Raw genomic sequence first — 22,327 nt, 5'->3', positions numbered from 1 at the left:
TCAGGTACTATGCTAAAAAGAAAAACATCTATTTAAGTGCTGAAATTTTTCCCTTAATCACATGAACGTGTCACAAACACAGTTTATTCTGTAGCAGTTTGTTCCTGTGTTACAAGAATTACCAAAAGAGAGAAGCAGTGTTTAAGGTGGGGAGAGGAAGATGTGGAAGGGGAGAAGAGGAAAAATATAACAAACATGCATGAAGAATTTTGTCTTGGGCAACATTTGATTGTTTTTTTGCTTAGGGCAAAATAGAAAGACATTGCTGTTTAATGTATTGCAGATAGGCAGTGTAACAAAGTCGACCTGTTGATGTTGAGGTCAAAACATCTTTTTCTTCTTTATTGCAGTCCTCTACTTCTTGTAGCAATCCAGAGAACTTAAAGTTCATTTTCTTTGAGGAAAACAGTAGGGATAGCATCCTCACAAGGTAATGTGCTATTCTGAATGACACATAGGAGGCAGGAAAGGAAACAAAAATTTCCAGCAGTGTCTTTCTCTTGCTTGGAAGATCAGATCCTCCTGACATACAACTGCAGAACAGTTTTATTCACTGTTCTGCAATGTTTTGAATTGGCTGTAATATCTGATTGTTCTGAACCATTAGAGTGGAGGGGCAGCCTTTGTGATGGCTCATCATAAATGTTGACTTACCAGTCCCATTTGAAAACAAACTGCTGAGCCATCCTAATGAGGCTGTCCTGCAGGGTGCACACATTCCTAATAATTGAATTAAATTGAATATGAGTCCTGTGGAATTACAACCGGTTTTATTTGGTTCTATTCCCCACAAGGAGGATAGATAGGAAAGGTTTCAGTAATTTTAAAGCTCCTTGCAGTTTGTAGTTGTTACATCTCTGTTAATTGTGAGTTTTGGACAATTAATGATACTGGAAGTATTTCTGGAGTGCTTATGTCATCTTTTATCATAGTTTTTGGCAATATCCACTTAATTCCAAATCTCATTTATCCTTTTCTGAGGGTGTTTGTGTACAGTGGGCCTGAGGAAGGTTGTATAGCAACCTAAGACTGAAGACTGGGGATGGACCAAAATCAGGCACATTTTCCCATTTGAGATCCTAAACATTTTTAGTATTTTTTTTTCTTACCTTTCAATAAATCAGCATTTTCTTATAAAAGTTAAAACTGAACAGAGAAGAAAAGAAGTCACCATCCTATTGCATTTTTGTGTTGGTCATCACTTCTGCAGTGCTCCTTTGTGGGTGATATCTACAGATTTCTGTTCAAAATTGAATGTGTGGAACAAAAGTCAGAGGTTAAAGAAGTTAAAAAGTTGTAAATTACTGTAAAACTGGTGTGAGTTGTTGATTAAATTGGTGTGAAGGTGTAAACTTTGAAAATTTGTACTGCACTGGTCTTTGAACTGGACCCATAATAATACAGTAATCACCAAAGTGATAATCAAAGAAAATCTTTAGGATAATGCAGAATAGGCCATCAGGGCATTTCCTGGGGAATATGTTACTAAAGTCTATTAATAGATTTTTATTAAGTCTTCCTAAATAACATATGTGTGCATTATCTGGTTCTAAAGTTGGAAAAACATGGCATTAAGATCCCCAATCTTGCTTTTAATTGTGGTGAATATACTCAGCTAGTAACTCAGATAAAAAGAAAGTTCAGCTATAAGATCTTATAAAAGTAATACTAATTCTCTGAGACACCATTTTCTTAACTGTAGAAATAAAAGCAGCCAAAATATTTAAGGAAAGCTGTCCAGCAGAATTTTTGAAAATGTATTAATGGGAATTCCTTCTTTGCTGTTTTTTCCTTTAATTGAATATTAAATGCATGCACAAATTTGGGCTGGCTCTGGATTTGAGTAAATTAAATCTGCCTGTCATGTCTGTGGCAGCATCAGCACTGGACATAATCTAGCACAGGGTCTGAGCTTCTGCAGGGATTTAAAAATAGGGCACCAAGGAGGAAACCCTGGAGCCAGACTGGTTATGTGCACATGTAGTGGTGTGAATAACATTCAATCAAAATGACAATGAAACTCGATATTAGCAAAGGTAAAAGGAAAAGATTCTTCTTAAAAAAAACCACAAAAAATGAAAGTACAACCCACCATTTCCTAACTCTGCCCAAATGCCACCACACTGGATCCATTTCATCATCCAGCTGTAGCTGTGAACTTTTTACCATTAAAGAAAGTTTAAGGACTCCTTCTCAGAGGACCTGATCTGAGCTTTTGTAAGACTTGTGTTCTAGGAGGTGGCCTGAATTAAGCAGTTCTGTTAAAAGCAATAATGAGTGGCTTTCTCTGTCTGTTATTCTTGTTGCATATGCTCGCCTAAATGCAGACATTGCAGACATGCTCATCAAAAAAGACAAACAAAAATTTAAATACTTAGTGGAATGAAATCAATTTTCTTTTAAAGTATTTTTTTTCTGAATGTGTTTTCCTGTCAGTTTTGAAATATGCCATGGATGACAGAATTATTTTACACTGCCATGGGAAGGCAGGCCATCTTATGCTGCTGAGCACAGGTACCTGCTGAAAAAAAGAAAAGTGAGAGAAATGGACACCACTGGGTGAATTCTTATTTATTCATATTACCAGGTCATATAAGAAGTCTATGTACAAATGGGATTGAAAATCCTATTGAAAGGCCCTGGCTCAGAGAAGGATTTCATGATTCTTTGGAGGATGGAGCAGTTTCAGCAGTAGCTTCTGGTGGTGCAGTGTTTTGAGAAGTCCACGTAAGAGGGATTTGCTGTATTTTTGTTTATTTTTTAATAGGCAGTTTATATTCCCTGGCCATTGCAGTTCTGGTTGTGATTCACTGTGCCATCCAGATGTCAAATTTATCTTGCAGAAGTGAAGCACTACTGACCTTGTGTTTGTAGTTCATAAAACTTTTCCTATCATTCGTTTATATACTTGGCATTTTATCGCAATTTTGTGCAATGTGTGGGCAGAAATATATAAATTTTATATGAGATGACATTCATTAGTATATATACTTGAGAGTTTTAATAAAGCATGAGTGTTGTAATTCAGTGTAATCTGTGCAGTCTGCATGGCTTGAAAACCTCAAGGAAAATTTTTCATCCCAAAGTAAACATGAGTGAAAAAATAGACATCGATAATTTTTTTTCTCATGGTATTTTAAAAATAATTAACAGTTGGAACTGGCTGTCCTCTAACAAAGTTTAACTTAAACTTCAATAACTTGAATATATTGCAATTTTAAGAATATTTTTCTTTAAAATCAGACTTGCACAGACTTAATAATACTTTCACATTTATCTATTACTAGACATTCATATAGAATGAGTAATAATATTTTTTCAAAACAGGTTTTATATATGGATTCCCATATGTGTGTTTGGACTCTGAAGGAAACCTGTTCATTTCTACTGCCAAATGAAATATCTTTATGATTGTTAAAAAGTGATTTTTTTCATATATTTAAAACGCAAGTATTTTCAACCCAGTACAATATTACACCCTAAAATATTCATTATCTTAGATCCACACTGAGTGTAAATTTTCAAAGCCCAATTCAGAAGTAGATGATACTTTTTTCCCCCAAAAAACCATAAGTGGTGATTCTGTATGAATTTATCAGACAATAATTGTATTTTAAATATTTGGATTACAGAGTAGAGTTTAAACCAAACCAGGGAGTTTATATTGTGTCTAAATAAAGGACTAAGATGTAAAACAATGCCTTTAATTATTGAAGGAAGTAGAGGCAGAGTGTACTTGGTGTGGACTAAACTGGGATGCTGGGTTTTGTTCTGACTAAATTATTAACCCATGCAGGAATTGCTTTCACTTAAATCTGAATGAGGTTTGGACCCTTCTGGCTGACTGACTCTAGGCAAGTTACCCACTTTTCCTGTGCCTTTATTTTACCAAAAATGAGAAAGTTTTAGGACAAAACACAGAATGTAGGAAGTGCCAAATGATTTTGGATGTCTTTTTTTTGGATTTTCCAACATTAATACTCTCAGGTATTCCACAGAATAGAGGAAGATGGGATCTTTATGTTCACAGTTGAGAACTGTTGTTTATTAAAGGCATGTTTATGCTGGAGGTGCATTCTCCCTTCAGATTAATACACAGTATTTTAGGTTTATTAACCATTTTTCAGCCCTTAATGCTAACATTTAAATTCCTCCAGTTTATATATGTTTTCATAATGTTTATAAGCAGGTGCTTGAAACAACTCTCTCGACAACAGCAGCCTCTGATAAATAATAAATAATACTCAATAGTAAAATGAGTTGATTGCTTTTGTTTTAAGCTAACAATGGCTTTTATCTCTTGCTTTAATTTTTCATCAGTGAGAGGCTGAAAGACTTGTTCCCAAATGAATTAAAAATCCAGAAGCTTTCCACTTGTTCAAAGAGTTGTGGATATAATCTATTAAAATCAAGATTTATTTGCTCAAATTCGAAAAGATTTGCCTTTAACCAACACTATTAGGAACCAAACAGTAAAAGTGATCACCCCACCAGTTAAGGATTTGTCTCTTCTCCTCCCATAAGACTGGTTTTTCATGTGGAGATGCATCAGTGTAAATATCAAAAAAAAAAAAAAAAAAAGCTATGTGAAAAGGAATGTGGCCTTTATTGTAAAATGAGTTACCATATTCCTTCAGCAATTCCAAATATTGCTGGATTTATAATTTTTACATTTTCCAAAAAGTAGGTTTGGTTTTTTAGCAGTTTTAGTTTATGCCATTTACAGCCAAGCAATTTCTCAGAACATGCTATGTGTTTAGTGGCTTCAGCAGTGAATTAGGGTTTGAGATCATGAAGATTAAGGAAATCTATTACACTTTATTGTAGTATTCTGAAATTACTTAGAAGTGAATCATTAGCAATGAGCTTAACAAAGGTATAAAAATACTGGGCTAGCACAGTGCTAATAAAAAGATTGTCAGCATCCTTATTTTATAAGAATGTTGAAATAAAACTGCTGTTTGGAACATGCTAGTACAGACAAATATGAACAGACAAATATGAACAGACAAATATAGATAATTTACAAACTGCTGTTACAGCAGTTATTTTAAAAATAAAGTGAACGTGGGTGATCTAAAGCAATTCAGTTTCATTTTAGTTTAATTTGGCACTCAATGCCAGCATTGGATGTTCTGCAAGATGACATTGCTTGCATTTGTGTCAGGTGGGATTGTCTCTGCTGTGACAGACCCACTCTACACCCACTGCTCTGGATGTGACTTTCTGCAGGGACAGGACTTTTGCCCACTTGTTTGGTTCTTCCCTTTTGGCTGACATCTATCTAAAGCCATGGAAGATCTGTGTTTCCCAAAGTGCAGCCCCCTTTAGGGAGGTCTAATCCATCCTGGTTTCTGCTTGCCCGAGCCCACCCTGTCCTCTCTGCCCACCTTGGCCTCTCCAGGTCACATCTGTCATAAAAACATTTTTTCCGTATAACTACAGAATGTTGGAAACTGTGAATTATTATAATTGTGTCATAAAAGAGAGCTTAAATCAACAGAGCAAGCAGGAGTCTGAGATGTCTCCTGTGGCCACAGGTTCTGTTGCTTTTGTGTAAATTCCTGAGGGCCCAGCTTTTTCACCTGCCCAGCTATGGGTATAAAAGGACCTGACCAATCTCACATCATGGGAATTCCCCTTGCACAAGAGGTCCTGCCCTATGTAGCGTTTTTGCTCATGCTGAAAGTAAATAATCTTTCCTTTCTGAAGGACAAATGGACTATTTAAAACTTCGGCACTGTCAGCTGCTGCTGTTCAGTGCTTGACATTCACTCCCAGCATGTCCAGCCCAGCCTCTCTTTCCTGTATCTCTGTGACTTTTTTTTTTGTTGTTGCCCTTTTCCCCTCCTGGACAGAAATATCTAATTTGGTTTGGCAGAAATCAGTCTCCAGCATGGTAATGGTGTGTAATAAGATAATGATAGTTTTCTTTCAACTTTTTATAATATTTAATTAAGGATTCAAAGGGATCTTTTTCTTTGTGTTGATTCTTGCTTAGAGGGGTTCCCCCTCAGGAGAACCACTAGGTAATTTCTTAGCAAGGCAGGCTTGTGAGGCTTTGTTTCCCAGATTAACTGAAATAAAGCCTGTCCATTTAAGTCACAAAGGCCCTGACTCTATGAAATGAACAGTGGAGTTCAGTGGAATGAGTTGTGCTCAAAGTTAGGCAATTCTGCAAGAATTCATGCTGGTATGGTTTGACACTGGTAGACACAGTGGTTTCTAGACTCATCTAATTTTTCTGCATTCCTCTGACATAAACTCAGAATCTTGCAAAACGCTGAACTTCATGTTTTCCAGATATTTCTTGAGGTTTTCATAGTAGATTGCCATATCTGGTATCTGTTCTTATATATCCAGGAAAAAAGCGCTAATCCAGTTCACAACATAAGAATTTTATTTGCCGAGCCAGATTTTCAGCTATCTTAACATAAATGTGTTTATTCCTGAGGTGATCTTACATTTTCATGGTAGCACAAATTGCATGGGTAAGGTGAGGGGTTGTAGTAAACCAGTGATGTTAATATTACATCTAGTGCTATTTCTGAAGCTAGAAATGTGTGTTAAATATGCTCTGTTTGCTGTTCCTTGGTTTAACTTTTGCCTAGCGAGTGTATCAGCCTTTTTTCTGCAGTGGAGCATTTCCACTTAGCACATGTTCAAAAGGCTGAGGATCTGCCCCCTGAAATGGAAGTCCCTGAAACTTTCTATGTGCCCAAGTTTGTTTTTTTATTCCAAGGGATGATGGAATACGAGCTATGGTTTGGGTACATGAAAGTTGATTAAAGTTGTATCTTCGTGGATGTTCTGAATGCTGCTCGTGAAAGGTGAAAGCACAGAAATGGAGCTCTTGTCTTCATAGAGCTGGATGGCAAAGATTTGCATTTCTCAAAGCTTTCAAGTTGTGTCAGACCTGATCATGGAAACAGCTTTCCTCTTGAAGGGAGGCAGGGAGCTCATGGTGAGGCTTTTCTCTGGTGTCTGATGAATCTTTGATTAGTGCTTCACTGGTATTTATAATCATCACAAAGCTGCTATGAAATAGAAACTGTTAACTCAGTTTTCAGAGGGAAAATCTGAAACAAAGCCACAGAGGTATCCTATGACAGTGGGAAGTCTTGAAAAGAGGCTTCTTGAAGCTTAGGCTGATGTGTTAACTGCTGGATCTTCCTTTCTCAAGCAAATGAGGTTTGAGCTGATTCCGTTCTCTGTTTTAGATGTGGAAAAAAAAGAAATCCTAAATAGTTATGCTAAATATTTTTACAATGGAAAAAAAATCCCTATAGGAAACATTAAAGAGCTTTGCAATAAATACTACTTTGACAAATGACCTAACCTTTGTTTCATTATGGTCATGTCCTATGAGAAGTAAACAGCGTAATGTTCAACTAGTGCATTATTTAGAGATTTTTGGAGTATGTTCTGAAAGCTTCATACAGAGCTGTGCCCACAGGATTTCCATTAAACTCGATGGGAGCCGTACGGCTGAAGTCCCGCAGAGCTGTTTGAGAGTGGATCCCGTGCTGTGCTGAAGACAAATGATTAAACAATGAGTGCCTGAACGGGGAGGAGGGAGCGATGCTGTGTTCTCCACTTACGGCTGGAGTCGGACTGAAAATCCTTCTCTAAGCCCTGCTTAAATGATCTCCTGTTGGAAGAGCAGCTAACAGCTCTCCTGTTTCACAAAAGAAATACCAATATGGTACAAATGGTTAAACATTTGCACCTTAGAGATGTCTAGACTTCCTTTCACTCCTCTTCTCTTTACATTTAACTTTTTTGTTACACTTTTCTTTTTCTACCTTCTTACTTCTTGCTTAAATTTTTCATGTCTTTTTTTTTTTTTTGTCCTCAGTATTCTCTTACATCTTTTATGCTATGTTGTCTTTATTTCTGATCCTCCTGTCTTGTATTATTATCTTCCTCTCAATTCTCTCTCTCTTCAAATGGGAACAGGCAGTAGTGGAAGCACATCCATGCAGCAAATATTTCTGTGCGTTTCAGTGCAAATCCTACATACAGAAATGTTTCCCTGCATTTATTCTGTTCGTCTTCAGGATAAGCCAATTTAAAGAGAAGGGCTTCAATAGTGTCAAATTTGGCATTTTGAAGCTGTGTATTCCTTTCGTTACATCATACAATGGATAGTGGCTGTGACAGAATACCGTGTTTGGAAGGATGGTTTAGTGCTTTATGGCTCTTAACACAGAGACACAAAATTGTCCTTTTTCTTTTTTTTTTTTTGATGCAGCTGTTAGTTTTTTTTCCTCTTGCATTTCATTTGCACCATGGTATTATTCTTTCTCCCTTCTTTTTCTTATCTTCTTTTGCTTTTACACACAGAAAGGGAGAACATGAGAAGATATTAATATACAAAATACATGTCCTTGATTTTTTTGTGACCAGTTCACAATTAGTTCCGTGCAGCTCTTGTTTGTTGGTATCAAAGCTGATGGTGCTGTTTATGACCCTGCTGCAGCACTCTTCTGTGTGCACTGTCATGTATTTTTATTGCCTCATTATCAACTGCTTGGTTGTAGAAAAGCTGTCAATATACTTTTAGAGAGGATACCACTGCCTAATGACACAGGTAATTAAGCCCTTGGAGACTGTTACTCTGAACATATATTACTTGTTTAGGCTGCTTGGCTCTGCCGCTGTGATTTGGAAATCTAAAGCCACAAAGCTTTAATTCCTTTCATCTCTGACGTGACCTGCTCTTGTGGGTGTTTTCTGACCACCTAAAAATTAGACTGTGAGGGGAATTATTTGTACGTCTGAGGTTTCTGTAGTAGAGGATCTCTATTGCTGCTCACTGCATCTGTCCTGCAGAAGGATAAATTCCCTTTGAGCTGGGCACCATTGGAACAGGAACCTGTGCTGTTCCAGGCAGTGCTGCAGGAAAACCACCTGGAAGAAGGCATTTCCTATGCACAGGAGGAGATACTTGGCATTCACTGTCCTGGCAGCCACTTTGGATCTACTTTGAGGCAAAACGTGTTGGAAGCATTTTATTTATATATTTTTCATTCCATAACTTGGTAATTTGGAGGGTTTGTCTTATGATGTGGTCCAGGCACACAGAAGGGACATCAGGACATGAGCTGCTCTTGAAGACTCAGTCACAGCTGATCAGCCCAGAGCTGCCTCCTACCCTCTGTTTGGAATATACTGGAATATCTAAAGCAAGCTCTCTGCTGAGGAGAAGAAAGGGAAGAAAAATTTTAGATATACCTACAGCAGCACATTATCCCGGTTGGAATTAAAATACCATGTCATTATTCATAACACAAACATCACTTGGAGTATTCCTACACATTTCATGCATCTTTGGTGATCTTATATTTAGAGGTTTTCGGGAAATCACAGTTGACCTGAAAATCTCCATTTTTTGCTTTTTTATCGTAGTCTTTTTGAGCTGATATTTGAAAAGGCTGAAGTCCAAAAATTCAAAAGAATTTATATTTATTAATACTGCTTGTTGTCTTTAAAAGTACTTTTAAGCAAATCTCATGGCTGAGAACCAGATCATTGTTTCTTGATGTTCTTTGTGAACATCAGAGGTGACCTGTTTTGGGGGAAGTTCAAAGTGGGAAGTTTCCTCTCATAGCTGGGTCTTGAGTAGTTACATGTGCAGGAGTTTGGGGCTTTGTAGTTGGCCGTACAATGTCAGAAAGGGCTGGAACTGTCATGTGAATTTGATTTTTGATGTAAGATTTATGTTACTGAACCAAACTGGGAACGGTTTCTTGAATTTCTTGGTCTTGGTACCACCTTGAAGCTGTGACTCAGAATTAAACAAGACTTTTTTAGTTTTGAGTGGCTGTACAATTCTGTAAGTAACTTAAAACAATATCAGGGTCCTGATATGCAAAATGAAATATGAGTATTTGGGGGAACTGGTAAATATAGCTTTCCATCCAGCTAAACATTTGCAAATATGGAAAAACAAATGTTTTTTAAAATGTAGGAAAAAAAGTTAACTCCCACTATTATTTTAAATTGGAAATATTTGCAGTCTGTTTGTATAGTTGCCTGTAATTTTTCTGAAGCTTTTAGTTGTGGCTATTTCTGGTGCTTCCAGCATGAATATAGTTTGAACTTAAACATGTGTGTTTAAGATGACACAATAATTAACTTTCTGTGTGTGCCTGGTTCTGTCCACTTACAGTTAATGAAAATATCTCCAGTCCTAAAGTCCCAAATACGTTACTGGGGAACTGAAGGAGGACCAGTCCTTCCAGTTGAAAAATCCTTTCAATTGCTGGTGAGCAGTTTTTCTGCAAGGCTTAGTCTTGGACTGGATTTTGTTCCTCTGTGCCTGTAACTCACAAAATCATATACAGGGCTGGTGATGGAAGACACCCATGCAGTCCATATGGCATTTGTCTATCTGTCAACACAGAAATAAACATTACCACTGATTCCTGTTGCCGTTCCGAAGCTTTTTGCTGTAGATAGAAGTTTGATGAGTGAAATCCATATGACTGAGAGAGACAATGGAAACACTTCCAACATTTCCTGGCTCAGATGGTAGTTAGAGCAGTTTCAGAGAAATGTCAGGCCTGCCATTGCGTGACAACAGAATTCAGACTTGTGTGGGAGCAGAGATGTGCCAACGCTGAGGTCTTTCGAAATGCTACCCTACTTAGCTGGTGCTCAAAGCACTCGTGTTATTTTAGGGGTGCCTGGAAAATTTCCACTGGGATCAATGGCCAGTGGTTCAACACAGTAAAAGTTGTGCTCAGCTTTATTTCTGTGTAATTTGGAGTGATGGTGTGGTCTGGGGGACGGAGAACCTGATTAGGTTGTCTGCTTTGGGGAAGGAGCCTCCTCTACTCGTGTGGCTGGAGCTTGGGGGCTGTTCCACTCCAGCGCGGCCTTGCAGTCGCTGCCTTCATCCTGCACAAGATGCTTGGGATGCTCCTCATCCTCTGAGAGCTGCGCTTTGGGCAACGGGGAAAATGTGCTTGGAGTGTGTTTTGGAAAGAGGGGCTTGTATGAATATGTGAAAGGAGCATGGCTTGTGCAGTTTGGATTTGCCACTAGCAAATGCCGCAGGGCCTGTGGTGGGAAAGGGTGGTGATGGTGCTGCAGGAGAAGGATTTGCCTGGGTATCTCTGGATTGATAAGCATCTGTGCTGATGAACAGAAAGAATAAATATAAATTATACATTATATGTGCGTCTTTCTGCTGCTGTTAAGAAGGATGCTATTACCTTATTTTCCAAGTGAACTATTAAATGGGGATATTGAGCATTCTGCTTCTCCCAGCTCACTGTTACAAGGCTTGTACCAGTGCTGTATCCTAAGCAGAACTGCAAACCCCTTGGGGTTTAAAGCCCCAGCATTTCCCATCTGTCAGTTCTCTTTTTCAGTTTATCACATACCCATTTGCCTTTCTCTTTCTCTCTCTTTTTAATCCACTTCCAATATCTAAATTCTCTGTGGAAGGCTGTCTCCTGTCCCCTGCCCTTGGAGCCATGGGCTCCCAGCGAGCTGCAGGGGCTCCTCAGGAGGGGACAGCAGGCTGGGACACAGCCCGGGCAGGAGGGGACACTTGGTGCTGGGGCCACCATGGCTCACACAGGAGGCTCTTGGGGTGACACTGCACAGTGTGGAGATGAGCCTGCAGGTCAGGGGGAGCTGGGGAGAGCAGGCAGCCAGGTCTGTTCCTGATGGGAGCCCCTGGAGATAGAGGGGAGTAAGCAGCATCTGCAGCTCAGCCAGCCACTGATTTAATTGAAACCAGGTAGAAGGAAAGACACTCCTGCAAGGATGCTGTGAACAGGAACTGCTGCTGATGAGCTCCTTTTTTTTGTTAAATCTTGTAAAGCCTCTGTGATATTTTCCCTGTTTAACCTGAACCATTACAAAGCTCTGAATGGAGTCATGAGGGAAGTGAGATGCAAGTAACCCCAAACCTGAAGTTCAAAATAACAAGCAGGGGGACAGATTTATCCGGGGTCTGAGAGAAGATCTTTGGTTGGTTGGATTGTGAGGTTGGAGAGAGGGCTGGGATGCTTGGACAGAGGCACAGAGCTCTGTCACAAGGCCAGACAGAATGCAGTCTCCAAAGAGACAACCAAAGGGCCGCTGGTAAAAATACCAGCTGGTTCACAGGTGAACAGGAGCTAGAATCTGAGAAACCACAGGGGAACCTGGTCCTTTGTCTGATCAGGTGGTAGGAAGGGCTGAGACAGCTCCAGGAGCTAAAACCCAGACCACATCTCCAGGAAATCTCTAACTAAAAAGAGAAGTCAGGAGACTGAAATAGGAGAGAGGCAGGAAGCTTCACTCTTTCACAGATAAGAGCTGGAAAAAAAAACACCCTCCTGAGAATTTTAACTAGACTGAAGTAACAAGCTGAAGATAGAAAAAAGATCTGTTATTGATATTTTTCTTTAAGACTAAAAAATTACCCTGCATGACATGAGAAAGAAAAAGCTGAAATACAAAGCTCAGCTGCTGCAGTAGGATTCTGTAGAAACCTTTGGATACATCTCTGTGAGACTAAGTCAGAATCAATCTGAAGGAATTCTGGTGACATACACTTGAAATAACCACCAGTAATGCCCCATCAGCTTGAGGATGATGAGGAGGGAAGGTGATGGCACCTAGCAAAAGGCAGCTGCCAGCCTGTGGAGATCTGGAATGAAGTAGGTCAGGGGGAAGGGGTTGAAGCTGTCATCCACCTTGCAGTGCTGAGCAGCTACCTGTGCCTGGAGGGAGAGCTGCAGGAAGGGCTGGGTGGGACATGGCTGAGCAGACAGAGTAGTTATTTATGGCAGAACTTTATTTATTTATGAGAGAGGCACAAAGCAGGTTTTCTGACCATGCCATTGCCGTGGGATGGCACAAAGGACGTGCCTGCCTGGGAAAGTGGTGGTCCTGAGAAAACTGATAGGAAATTCAGGAGCTTAATTTTCTCAATTACTGATGCATCAGCCTCAGCAGGGTCTGCCCAGCCTGGCCTGGTTGAAACTGCTCTGGCACTTGCAGGGAGTTGCACCAGCAGGGCCAGGCAGGAGAGGGAGGCAGCAGAGCTGTCAGAAACTCAAACTTGAGAGGTGTTAAAAACAAATCTCCAGTAAAACACAGAGGAAGCTTCCTCCTGCAGCCTTGGACACGTGAACATCTGTGTGCTGTGGAATGATGTTTCCTCCTTTCCATAGGTTCCTGTCTCCCCCTTGCCCAGCAAAACACTCGGAAAAAAAATAGCTGAAATAAATAACTTGTCTGTTGCAATTGGATTAATTTCCTGGTATTCTCTCAATGGCACAGAATAAATTGTGTATTTTAAGTGTAGGAATGTTTGAGGACAATAGTAGCAAGAACCTGGGGGTGATAAATTCAGGTCCTCAGCTCCTGACCATGATGTGTAATTAATTTTGTAAATGAATCAATTGTGGCTTAAAATTGTTTGTATTTCTCATCCTGTTACTCTACATGGTAGGCTGGTTCAGGGTCTCACTTATTCAATGATTAAAAACATCCGAATTCCAGCCTAACTGTATTTCTAACCATGAAATACAACTTGTTTTGTCAATCATCTGCCTTAGGTTGATGTAGTTTTCTTTCACACTTTACTTTTTCTCACGGATTCTCTTGTCTAAGTCATACCTGGCTGCTTAAACCCTTGGTCTCTTAAGTTTAGCAAGTTGTTTAGTCTCTTTTTGTGGCACAGACTGTCAATTCAACAGCTTCAGAGCAATCCCTTTTGTGGAATCCTCTCTGGATGAGCCACTCCTATCACTTGTGATTATAAATATCTTCCAGACGGAATCTTGACAGTGCTTTCCACAGTAGCGTTAATATTTGATGTTTCCTAAATTCTTATATTTCAGGAACAGATTCTTGTTTTTGAATGCCTCATTTCTTCTTCTGTTTTGTGCTTTCAGGAATTTATCCTTAGGTTAGGACTGGTGGAGATCTGTTCCCCCACACTAAACCAGCATTTTGTCAGGAAACTTAAGGAGCTTGTGTTGAACATGGTTTTTATTTATTTTTCCCCTAAAAAACCTACCCTAGATTCATTAAAAAGTAAAATTTAAAAGAAACACTTGAGTTTTAAGAAAATGACAAATCTCCATGCAAATGACAGATGTAACAGAAAATTCAATGGCACTGTGCGAGATGCTTCAGATGAATAGACAGTAAATAAAACACAAAAGAAAGGGGAAATAAATGTTCTTAAATAGTACCTGAAGAATGGAAACTCAGAAGTGATGAGCTTTAGAGACTGATTTTTCAGATTTTAACAGCTTGCTAGTTACATAAGATCCAGAGAATCCTTGGCAAACAGTCCAGCAAGAAGGCAGAAGACACGTGTGGGGATAACTATCCTAAAAATAATCTGGAAGTGGTGGATGTTGGATTGTGTCCAGCTGAGATATTAGAATCAAAACCAAGAGCAGATAACCTTTCGTGGTTACCAGAATGGGGGAAAATATAGGTCAATGTGTAGAAAATAGCCTTTCATACAGCTCATCATTTTTTTGCTTCACTTCCAAAATTTTCATACCCTTTGGTGGCCTTGTTCAGGGAGCAAAACATGGGAAAATGTACAGAAACCCCATTATTTTTGCATTCTTTAAATAGAGTTTGTAATAAATTGCTCTGGCATGTGCTATCACTATTTTATAGAGTTTTATAGATCATAAGATAACAATTGCTTTTCAATTAAGGTACCATTAATTTGTGTATCAAAAACTCCCATTCATAAGAAACAAGTCTTGATTATCCTCCTGTACCATATTTGGTGCTAAAAAAGGACAACTGGGATGTGAGTGAAGAAGCAGCAGCTCACAAACTGCAAGAGCACTGGCCACCAGAGCTTTGCAGTGAATTTGGCTGTAAGCATAATTCACCTCCCTGGTTGTCAGAACCTCGTTTTCTCTTCTTTCTCAGATATTCCCTGGGTTCCCAGAGCTTGTAGGATCCTCCCAGGACTGGTTTGATAGTGATGTGACCACACAGGCTGTTCTGTCTGTGGCTGTCAGCTCTTACAGACTTTCACAGTAGCTGCAGAGAGCAAAACCACAGAAATCTCAACTATTTAAAACTTTAACTGAGCTTTTGGTCATGTTGCAAAAATTGCCCTCTTGCTTGGAAGTCTGGGTGCTGATGGAAGGTGTTCCTGATTGCCACAAGATGTGTGCTCGCCTGTCCCTGTAAGGCTGTGCAACAATTCGGGGTCCAAAACAGATCATCTGAGTTTGACTGGAGATTAAAGGACCTATTGAATTTCAGAATTCATCATTTTCCTGAGCTGGTTTATGTGATCATAGTAATATGCAACTAGACTTTATTTTCATTAATACTCTTAGGTCTAAATTGAAAAACTGTGATTTAGTGCTGGTTGAATCTAGTCTTTCTCCCATTTTTGTTTGTTTATTAATTTGGAAGAATGTTGTGGAGGACTAGCACTGGAACTGCATTTGCCTAGATAAACACAATAATTAAGAATGCTATTACACCATTAATTTAAAAACGAAATGCTGGGCGTGTTAAGAAATTAAATCTTTCAGTGAGGACTGCACAGGAATTTATGGTGTGGACCAAAATGATTTGTTCTTTCATGTAAAAGGCATCTGATTAAGGTCAGCCTATGAGCAGAATGGCTCCAATCTGCAACTGAATAACTGCACCACTGTCTGCACTAGAGATTAGAGCTGGCTTGGTTTTGTGCACATTTGGTCAACAGATGGTCAAACTATTCTGTGGGCATTCTGGCAGTGTAGAAGTCTGCACATCAATGACAAAAAGACATCACAGGAATAAGTAGAATGTCAGTGTTCATCTGAGTAGAATGAGCACCCAGTGTCAGCTTTTTGAAAAGTAGAGTAGTGGGCTGACTTCAGAGGAGAAAACCTGGAATAACATCACATTGTTGCTAAATTAGGCAATGCCACTCATTCTGATAAGACTGAAAGCACAGAAAGACTGTGAGGCTCATATAAAATGTAATGCTATTGGCCTTTGGCCAGAGCAGTTAGCTAATATTTTCTGTCTCGCCGGATTGTTACCTTAGAAATAAACAACTAGAAAAAAGAGATGTGAATAATTCTTCTGCTCAATTTCATTTGGAAAGAGTACTACAAAAAAGTCATGTTTCTCTAAACACAGTAGAAATAAACAACAGCAGGCAGTTCCTGGTCTGATATGCCCAGGAATACTGGCACGTTCTTCAAGGTCACTGTTTCAATATACAGTGTCTCTGGCAGTACGAGTTAAGGTATTCCTTTCTCTCTCCTGCTTTTGCATCACCCCTGTGCCTGTGCCACAGCAGTTTTCCCTTCTCTAGCCCCTATTCCATCTGGGCTTTTTCCAACTATCTCAAGGGACTGAGGCTGTTTGAAAGGTAAAGAGTGGAAAATATGCAAGGGAGAGAGGAAAACTGTTGTAACACGGCAGAAGGAGAGGCTGTACAGGGATGAGAATCTGTGTAGGATGTGGGGAGTGGGGAGAAGTGTGAGGACCTTTGGCTGCAATAGCCACTCACCATTTTTTGTTGTGAAACCCAGTGTCTTTGTTGCTGTGTCCATCACTGCTCCTCTTCCAAAAAGGTTTTGATCCTTCTCCTCCTCTTACCCATAGCTGAAGCCAGCCCTACTCCCAGGCCCACTATTTGTGGTCAGCCTTGGTGACATCTCCTAAGAAACATCTCCTAAGCCCATGGGATTTCTGATCCACCCTGAATGGGACCAGTGTTCCACAGGTGGCTTCCCTTTTTGCAGTTGTGGGAAGGAGCAGAACTCCTTATTCTGGGCAGGCTGCATTCAGCAGGGTTAGTGTTATTATCAGTGTTATTATCAATCAGTTTAGCATTCTTGATGAATGTGTGTAGGTCAAAGAGGACTTTTGATGGTGTCTAATAACAGCTTCTAAAACAGAAGTGCAAACCCTCCTCCTTTAATGATGGAGCTGAAGCTGATTGTGTTTTCCTGAGGTGGTACCAGACGTGCTTTTCACCTGTTTGAAGGGGCAGGGCAGGGTGAGTAACCCCTATAACCCAAGGCAGTGAGCAGCAGTGATGCCATGGACAGCCTGTCTGGACTGCACAAACCTCACTGCTGGCTCAGAGCACGGCTGAGAGAGGGGTTTTTAATCTGTTTAATGGCAATCATCTTATCGTGGTGGTGTTTACACTGTTAACAAGGTGATGTCTTCTGCATGCGTTTGGTTTTAGTTTTTGTAACGGAGCTCCGGTAGGATTTAAACAATACAACTAATTACTGTGCATATTCAAAAGATAAAGGAGTGCCCTTAATGTGTTATTCATAACATGGAGCATGAGAACATTATGAGGCTAGGATTGTCTTTAAATATTAATTTCATGGTAGCCATGGATGCATTGGGCTCTTGTAAAGAACAAAAACGCTGAATGCAACTCTTAAATTGTTTCCATGCATTTGACTTTTATAAATATTTTTATTCTCTAGAATGGAGGAGACAGTGAGAAATCTGCTACAGAGCCAAGGATCCCCAGGCCAGCATGGAGAAGGAACTGTCAATATCATGAAGGTATATCAGGTATTAGTGACTCATTACCTGTTTCTTGTGATAGGAAAGTTCTTTGAAACAAAAATCCCACTACAGAGATAAATGTGTCTGGCATTGTTTCCTCTATTTGTTTATTAATTATGAATACTTGTAAGTGGGAGTTGGTTCCACCTGCATTTTCCCAGGTGTTCTCTCAGCAGAGTTTAAGGTTTTTCACTTTATTGTCCTTGTGTTATCTGCTGTTGTTGCTCCTCACAGTTCACAGAGGACAAAGAAACTAGTTTTAAAGCTTTTATTAAAGCACTTAATATTTTAAGTCGTATGTTCCAGCATCTCTAGTAAACATAGGAGGTTTTGACAACTTGACCTTCAGGTTGTGATGGATAATTTTACCACTCGTGTTCTTATTGGGTGTGGGGATCCCTATCAAGCTTCACAGTTTCATATCCCTGCTTGTGGCAGGTGCATTTTATCACCCTCACTAGGGGTAGAGGGAGTGTCTCAGGACAGAATTTAGGAGATTTTAGAATTTTTTCTTTTGTTTATAGGACAGAAGAATTTTACATTTTTGCATTCTGGAAACAGTGACCCTAAGGTGATGGAAAACCTTTTAATTTCAGAGTCTGGAAACAGGAGTGAGATACATCTCAGCTAATCAAATATCAGGCACATGAATTCTTTCAAATATCACTTAATGAAGTCAGTCCTGTGCTGTCTATTTTTAAACAGAATAAGCATTCTTATAAAGTTCTGAAATAATATATTAAAATCTATACCAGGTAGTGATACATCAGATAAAACACTTCAAAAGTTTTAGTTATATTAGTTCATTCTTACAGCTGATGGATAAAAAACACAGCAGTATAGCTAAACAAAAATGTATATTAAAGAGTATTTATCACTGTAATTAAATTTTCATTTTAAGCTTGGGTTGTAGAGAAAGGAATCATTTAGTTTAACCTTTAATAAAATCAAATTTTCTTGTTCAAATGATAGCTTGTAAAATTTCATTTCAGGACAAATTAAATTTTTTGTTGAAGTTATAATAGAACATCATTCTTTAGAAACTGGTGACAAAGGCATCTCTGTTTTATGCACTATCTTTTTGGGGTGCAAAATTGAAACTCAGTTCCCTTCTTTATTTCATGGTTTAAATCCATATAATCCTCTCAATCCTGCCACCATATAGTGGTTGTTCTGAAGTGGGCTTGATGTCAGTCTCTCCTTAACGTGAATTACTTGTCTGATCATTACAGACATCTGGAATGATTTTATTATCTGCTTTTCTCTGTGCTATCTCACTGTGGAAGGTGGTACCACAATTAGGTTTAAACTTCTTTGGTTTTGCACTCTCAAGAAGAAAAGCAAAAAAAGTACTCCAGTTTTGTTTCATAGAACTGAGGGTTTGGGGGTTCTTTATTTTTCTTTTGGGAACTAAACTGGAGAAAGATTAGCTATGTGGTCTTTGAAATTTGAGATTTTGTGTGCTGCTTTCCTAGAGGGGAGATAAAGTGTCATTCCAATTTCAGTGCTTGTATATTTCTGTGTAGTTTTTTCACTCTCTTTTATTTGCTTCTTGATTTTCGAAAAAGGAGAGAATTTGTGTATGGTCTTGGGTTTTCTTCTCCTTCTGGACCACACTGATACAGACATTAGTTGTCTCCAGCCAGGCAGGAGAGTGGGCACCGTGGTGTGTTTTGTGTAATATTGCCTGGGTTTATTTCCTGACCAGCAAAAACAACAAGGCTGTTCTGCCCAGTTACTGTGCCAGAACAGTTCTTCATTTTCCTTCAGCTCTAGCAAACAGCCCCCTCCACTTGGCAAAGCAACCCCTTGTGTTCCCTTCTTTCTGAATTTGATGGATGGGACTCTGGGCAAATCCCTTAAACTGGAGCTTTGCTTTCTTCCAGAGTGAAGCTGTTTCTGTCCCAGGGCCTTAAAACACACACATACCTGTGTCTCTGGGATTATTTTAGTGCATAACAGCTTCCTTCCCTTCCTGTTCTCTTCTTGTTCCTGCGAGCATTTTCACTCATGATGTCACTCAGCTTGTTTTTTAGCCATTTTCATTTCTTGCATGTTGCTGGTATGCAATCTTCTTTGCTTATGAATTTCCTCTCCTAGCCCATGACTCAGAAGCAGTAGGTTTTCCTCTCCTGGAGGAATAGCTAGGCTGCTGCATCATGCACCAGTCTGTGGCTGGTTAAATACATCAGAAATACAGAACATTTGTGTTGTGAATGTTGTGGGGTTTTTTTTTTCCCTCAGTGTCTTTTTGAGTCATTCAGCCGCTGATCCCTCTTGTTCACTTTTATAACAAACGTGAGCAAATGGCTTTTTTTCTGGGAATTCTGAGGAATGGCTGCATTCCTGTGTCCTGGGATGGCTCCCTCCCCTGTGGGTCAGAGAGGGGTTCATGGGGTGTGTGTTTGTCACTGTCACACAGCAAAAGCTGGGCAGGGACTGCGTGTCACACTCACAGCTCATACCTGAGAGCCTCCTCAAAACAGCTACTTGGCAAAAGATCTCTGGCCTGAAATGTTCACAAAGCATTTTAACATTGAGAAACACATTAATGAAGTTTTCTATGAATCATTAATGTGTTGATGGAACCAGCATCATGGACAAAACATACTACCTAAATAGATGATGAATCTTAAATAAGTGCTGTGTCCAAATTCAGCAAGATACATCAATATTGCAACAAAGACATTTCATTTGTATTCCTCCAAATGTACTCAGGCAGTTTTTTGATATATTTATAAGGATAATTCACAAATAGGAATAGAACCTAAATGTAAAACCCAGGTAATGTTCCTTAAAAACACCAAATGTAAAACCCGGGTAATGTTCCTTAAAAGCACTGATGTGTTCAGGTTTTTGGGAACACGATAATCATAATATCAATCTTCTTTTGTGAAGGAAGTATAAATGAAATTTTATATGTTATGTTCATATGCATACAGAAACCTTATTGAATGTAAAACTGCTAACATTGTTCTGAAAGCCATCCTCTACATGCAGTTACCTTATGGAACATAGCCTGAATCTCACATTTTCTCTTTGATTTGTGTGATATGATCAAAACTGTATGATCAGTTGATTCAGTAGAATAAGGGATTTTAGTGCAGATTCACAACTCTGTATTTCATAACAAATGGGGACAAGTGAGGTGATTTCCACTGTGACTTATCAGCATATGTCCCACGTTCTCTGACACAGGGGTGAATTAATTTTAGTGTGTGAAGTCTGTTGAAGTGAATATCTGAATAGTCATAAAGGATAACTGCACAATAAATTCTTTTGATGTATTGAACATTATCTATATATATTGTTTTAACAAATCTAATTTTTGTTCTGGGATGTATGAAATTGAGTTATTATAATACCAGTATGCCTGACTCCAGAATAAATATTCTTGCTAATGAACTTTAAATGTTGCATAGTGGTAATGTTGGAATAATAACAATAAGAAGGTGGAGCCTAAAGCATGCAGTGTTATTGCAATATTTTCTTAGGTCTTGCCAGTATTCTTACTTAAAGCAAAATATTCTAACTCTTTCCAGGGAGCTAGATGCCCTATGGGATTTTAATTTGCTGGACTTACAGATGAGTAATGGGATTTCTTTTAGGTAAATGAATTAAGAAGCAGGACTGTAAATAAAATTCTCCTTTGTTATCATTTTACATAGTAATAAAGAGAAAATTTATAATGAATGCTTGCATAAATGTAGACAAGAATGCATGTTATTTGAATAGCCTTAACCATCATATTTCTTACTTTAAAGTTTATTTGACTAAAAGACTCTAGTATGTATTAACTTTATGGTGTTTCCAAGAGACATTGAGCACCTGAAAATAAGATTATGAAAGGCAAAACCAAGAGCTCGTGTATTCCCCAGAAATAATTGTGTGCAGTTCTTGAACCCCAGACTTTATAGCAGGTACTCCACAGATTTCCTTCCTGAGTTTGTCCTTGAGATTTGGATATCAAAAAACTGTCCTGTTTGATCACCATGCTGGATACTCTAAGTAGAGTCTTACCTGATTACAGATCACTCAAAGACTTTTAAGTTTTTTTAACTCATTTTGATTTTTATGTCAGTGATTGAAATAGATGAGGAAGAGAATTTGTTGTAAGTTTACAATTTATTATAGTTCTGAAATTTTCCGCGTGAGCACTAAAGCTCAAGACAGACATGGTGCAGTCACTTTGGGGAGATAAAAACATACACAAGTGATAACAGGCACATTTCAGGTGGCATTGTTGGCCGCATCAACCCAATTTTTTGTCTGCATGCTTTTGTATTACTCAAATGTGGAGCAGTTGTTGTGGCTGTCACTTCTAATTTGCGCAGCCGTTGGTGTCAACAGCTCTTTCACGAGAAGAAAAACTGTAACTATTGGCAATAGAATTTTATCTTAACACAAAATTATACAAACTTATTGTTCAGGCCATTGATATGTAACATTTTATAGATGGGGCATGGCCATGAATTTAAAAAAAGGCACTAGTTGGATTCCCTAGCTAAAATCCACGCAGGACTTTTAATGCTAAATTCTACTGCAGAAGGAGGATATATATCCTTAAACATCTGTCTCTGGAGTGGAAGTGCCCACAGGGGACTATGTAACCAGGCCTCCTGAGCTGCTAAGGAGCACATTTCTAGGCAAATATGAGCAGATTTTTGTCTCACAGGGCAGAGGGGAGCCATCCGCACTCTTCGGAGCTCCACTGGAAATCCTGGGATGTCAAGGACACAAGCATTTGCTGTTGGACTGCTTTTCCATGCAGAGAAATCCAGGGCTAGCTCAGTAA

General features: G+C 39.1%; 1 protein-coding gene across 1 annotated transcript in view; it reads left to right on the top strand.

The window, feature by feature from the left end:
* NCKAP5 (NCK associated protein 5) overlaps positions 1-22,327 on the top strand; it is a 195,031-nt gene that overhangs the window by 48,229 nt on the left and 124,475 nt on the right. The window contains exon 3 of the mRNA XM_063400949.1: positions 17,448-17,538. Coding sequence (XP_063257019.1) covers positions 17,448-17,538 — 91 coding nt within the window. The remainder of the gene's footprint in view (positions 1-17,447; positions 17,539-22,327) is intronic.

Source organism: Prinia subflava, chromosome 6 (assembly GCF_021018805.1).
Source record: "Prinia subflava isolate CZ2003 ecotype Zambia chromosome 6, Cam_Psub_1.2, whole genome shotgun sequence".
In the NCBI taxonomy this organism is placed as follows: Eukaryota; Metazoa; Chordata; class Aves; order Passeriformes; family Cisticolidae; genus Prinia; species Prinia subflava.
The sequence above is the reverse complement of the archived record's forward strand: the minus strand, read 5'-3'. Positions and strand labels throughout refer to the sequence as shown.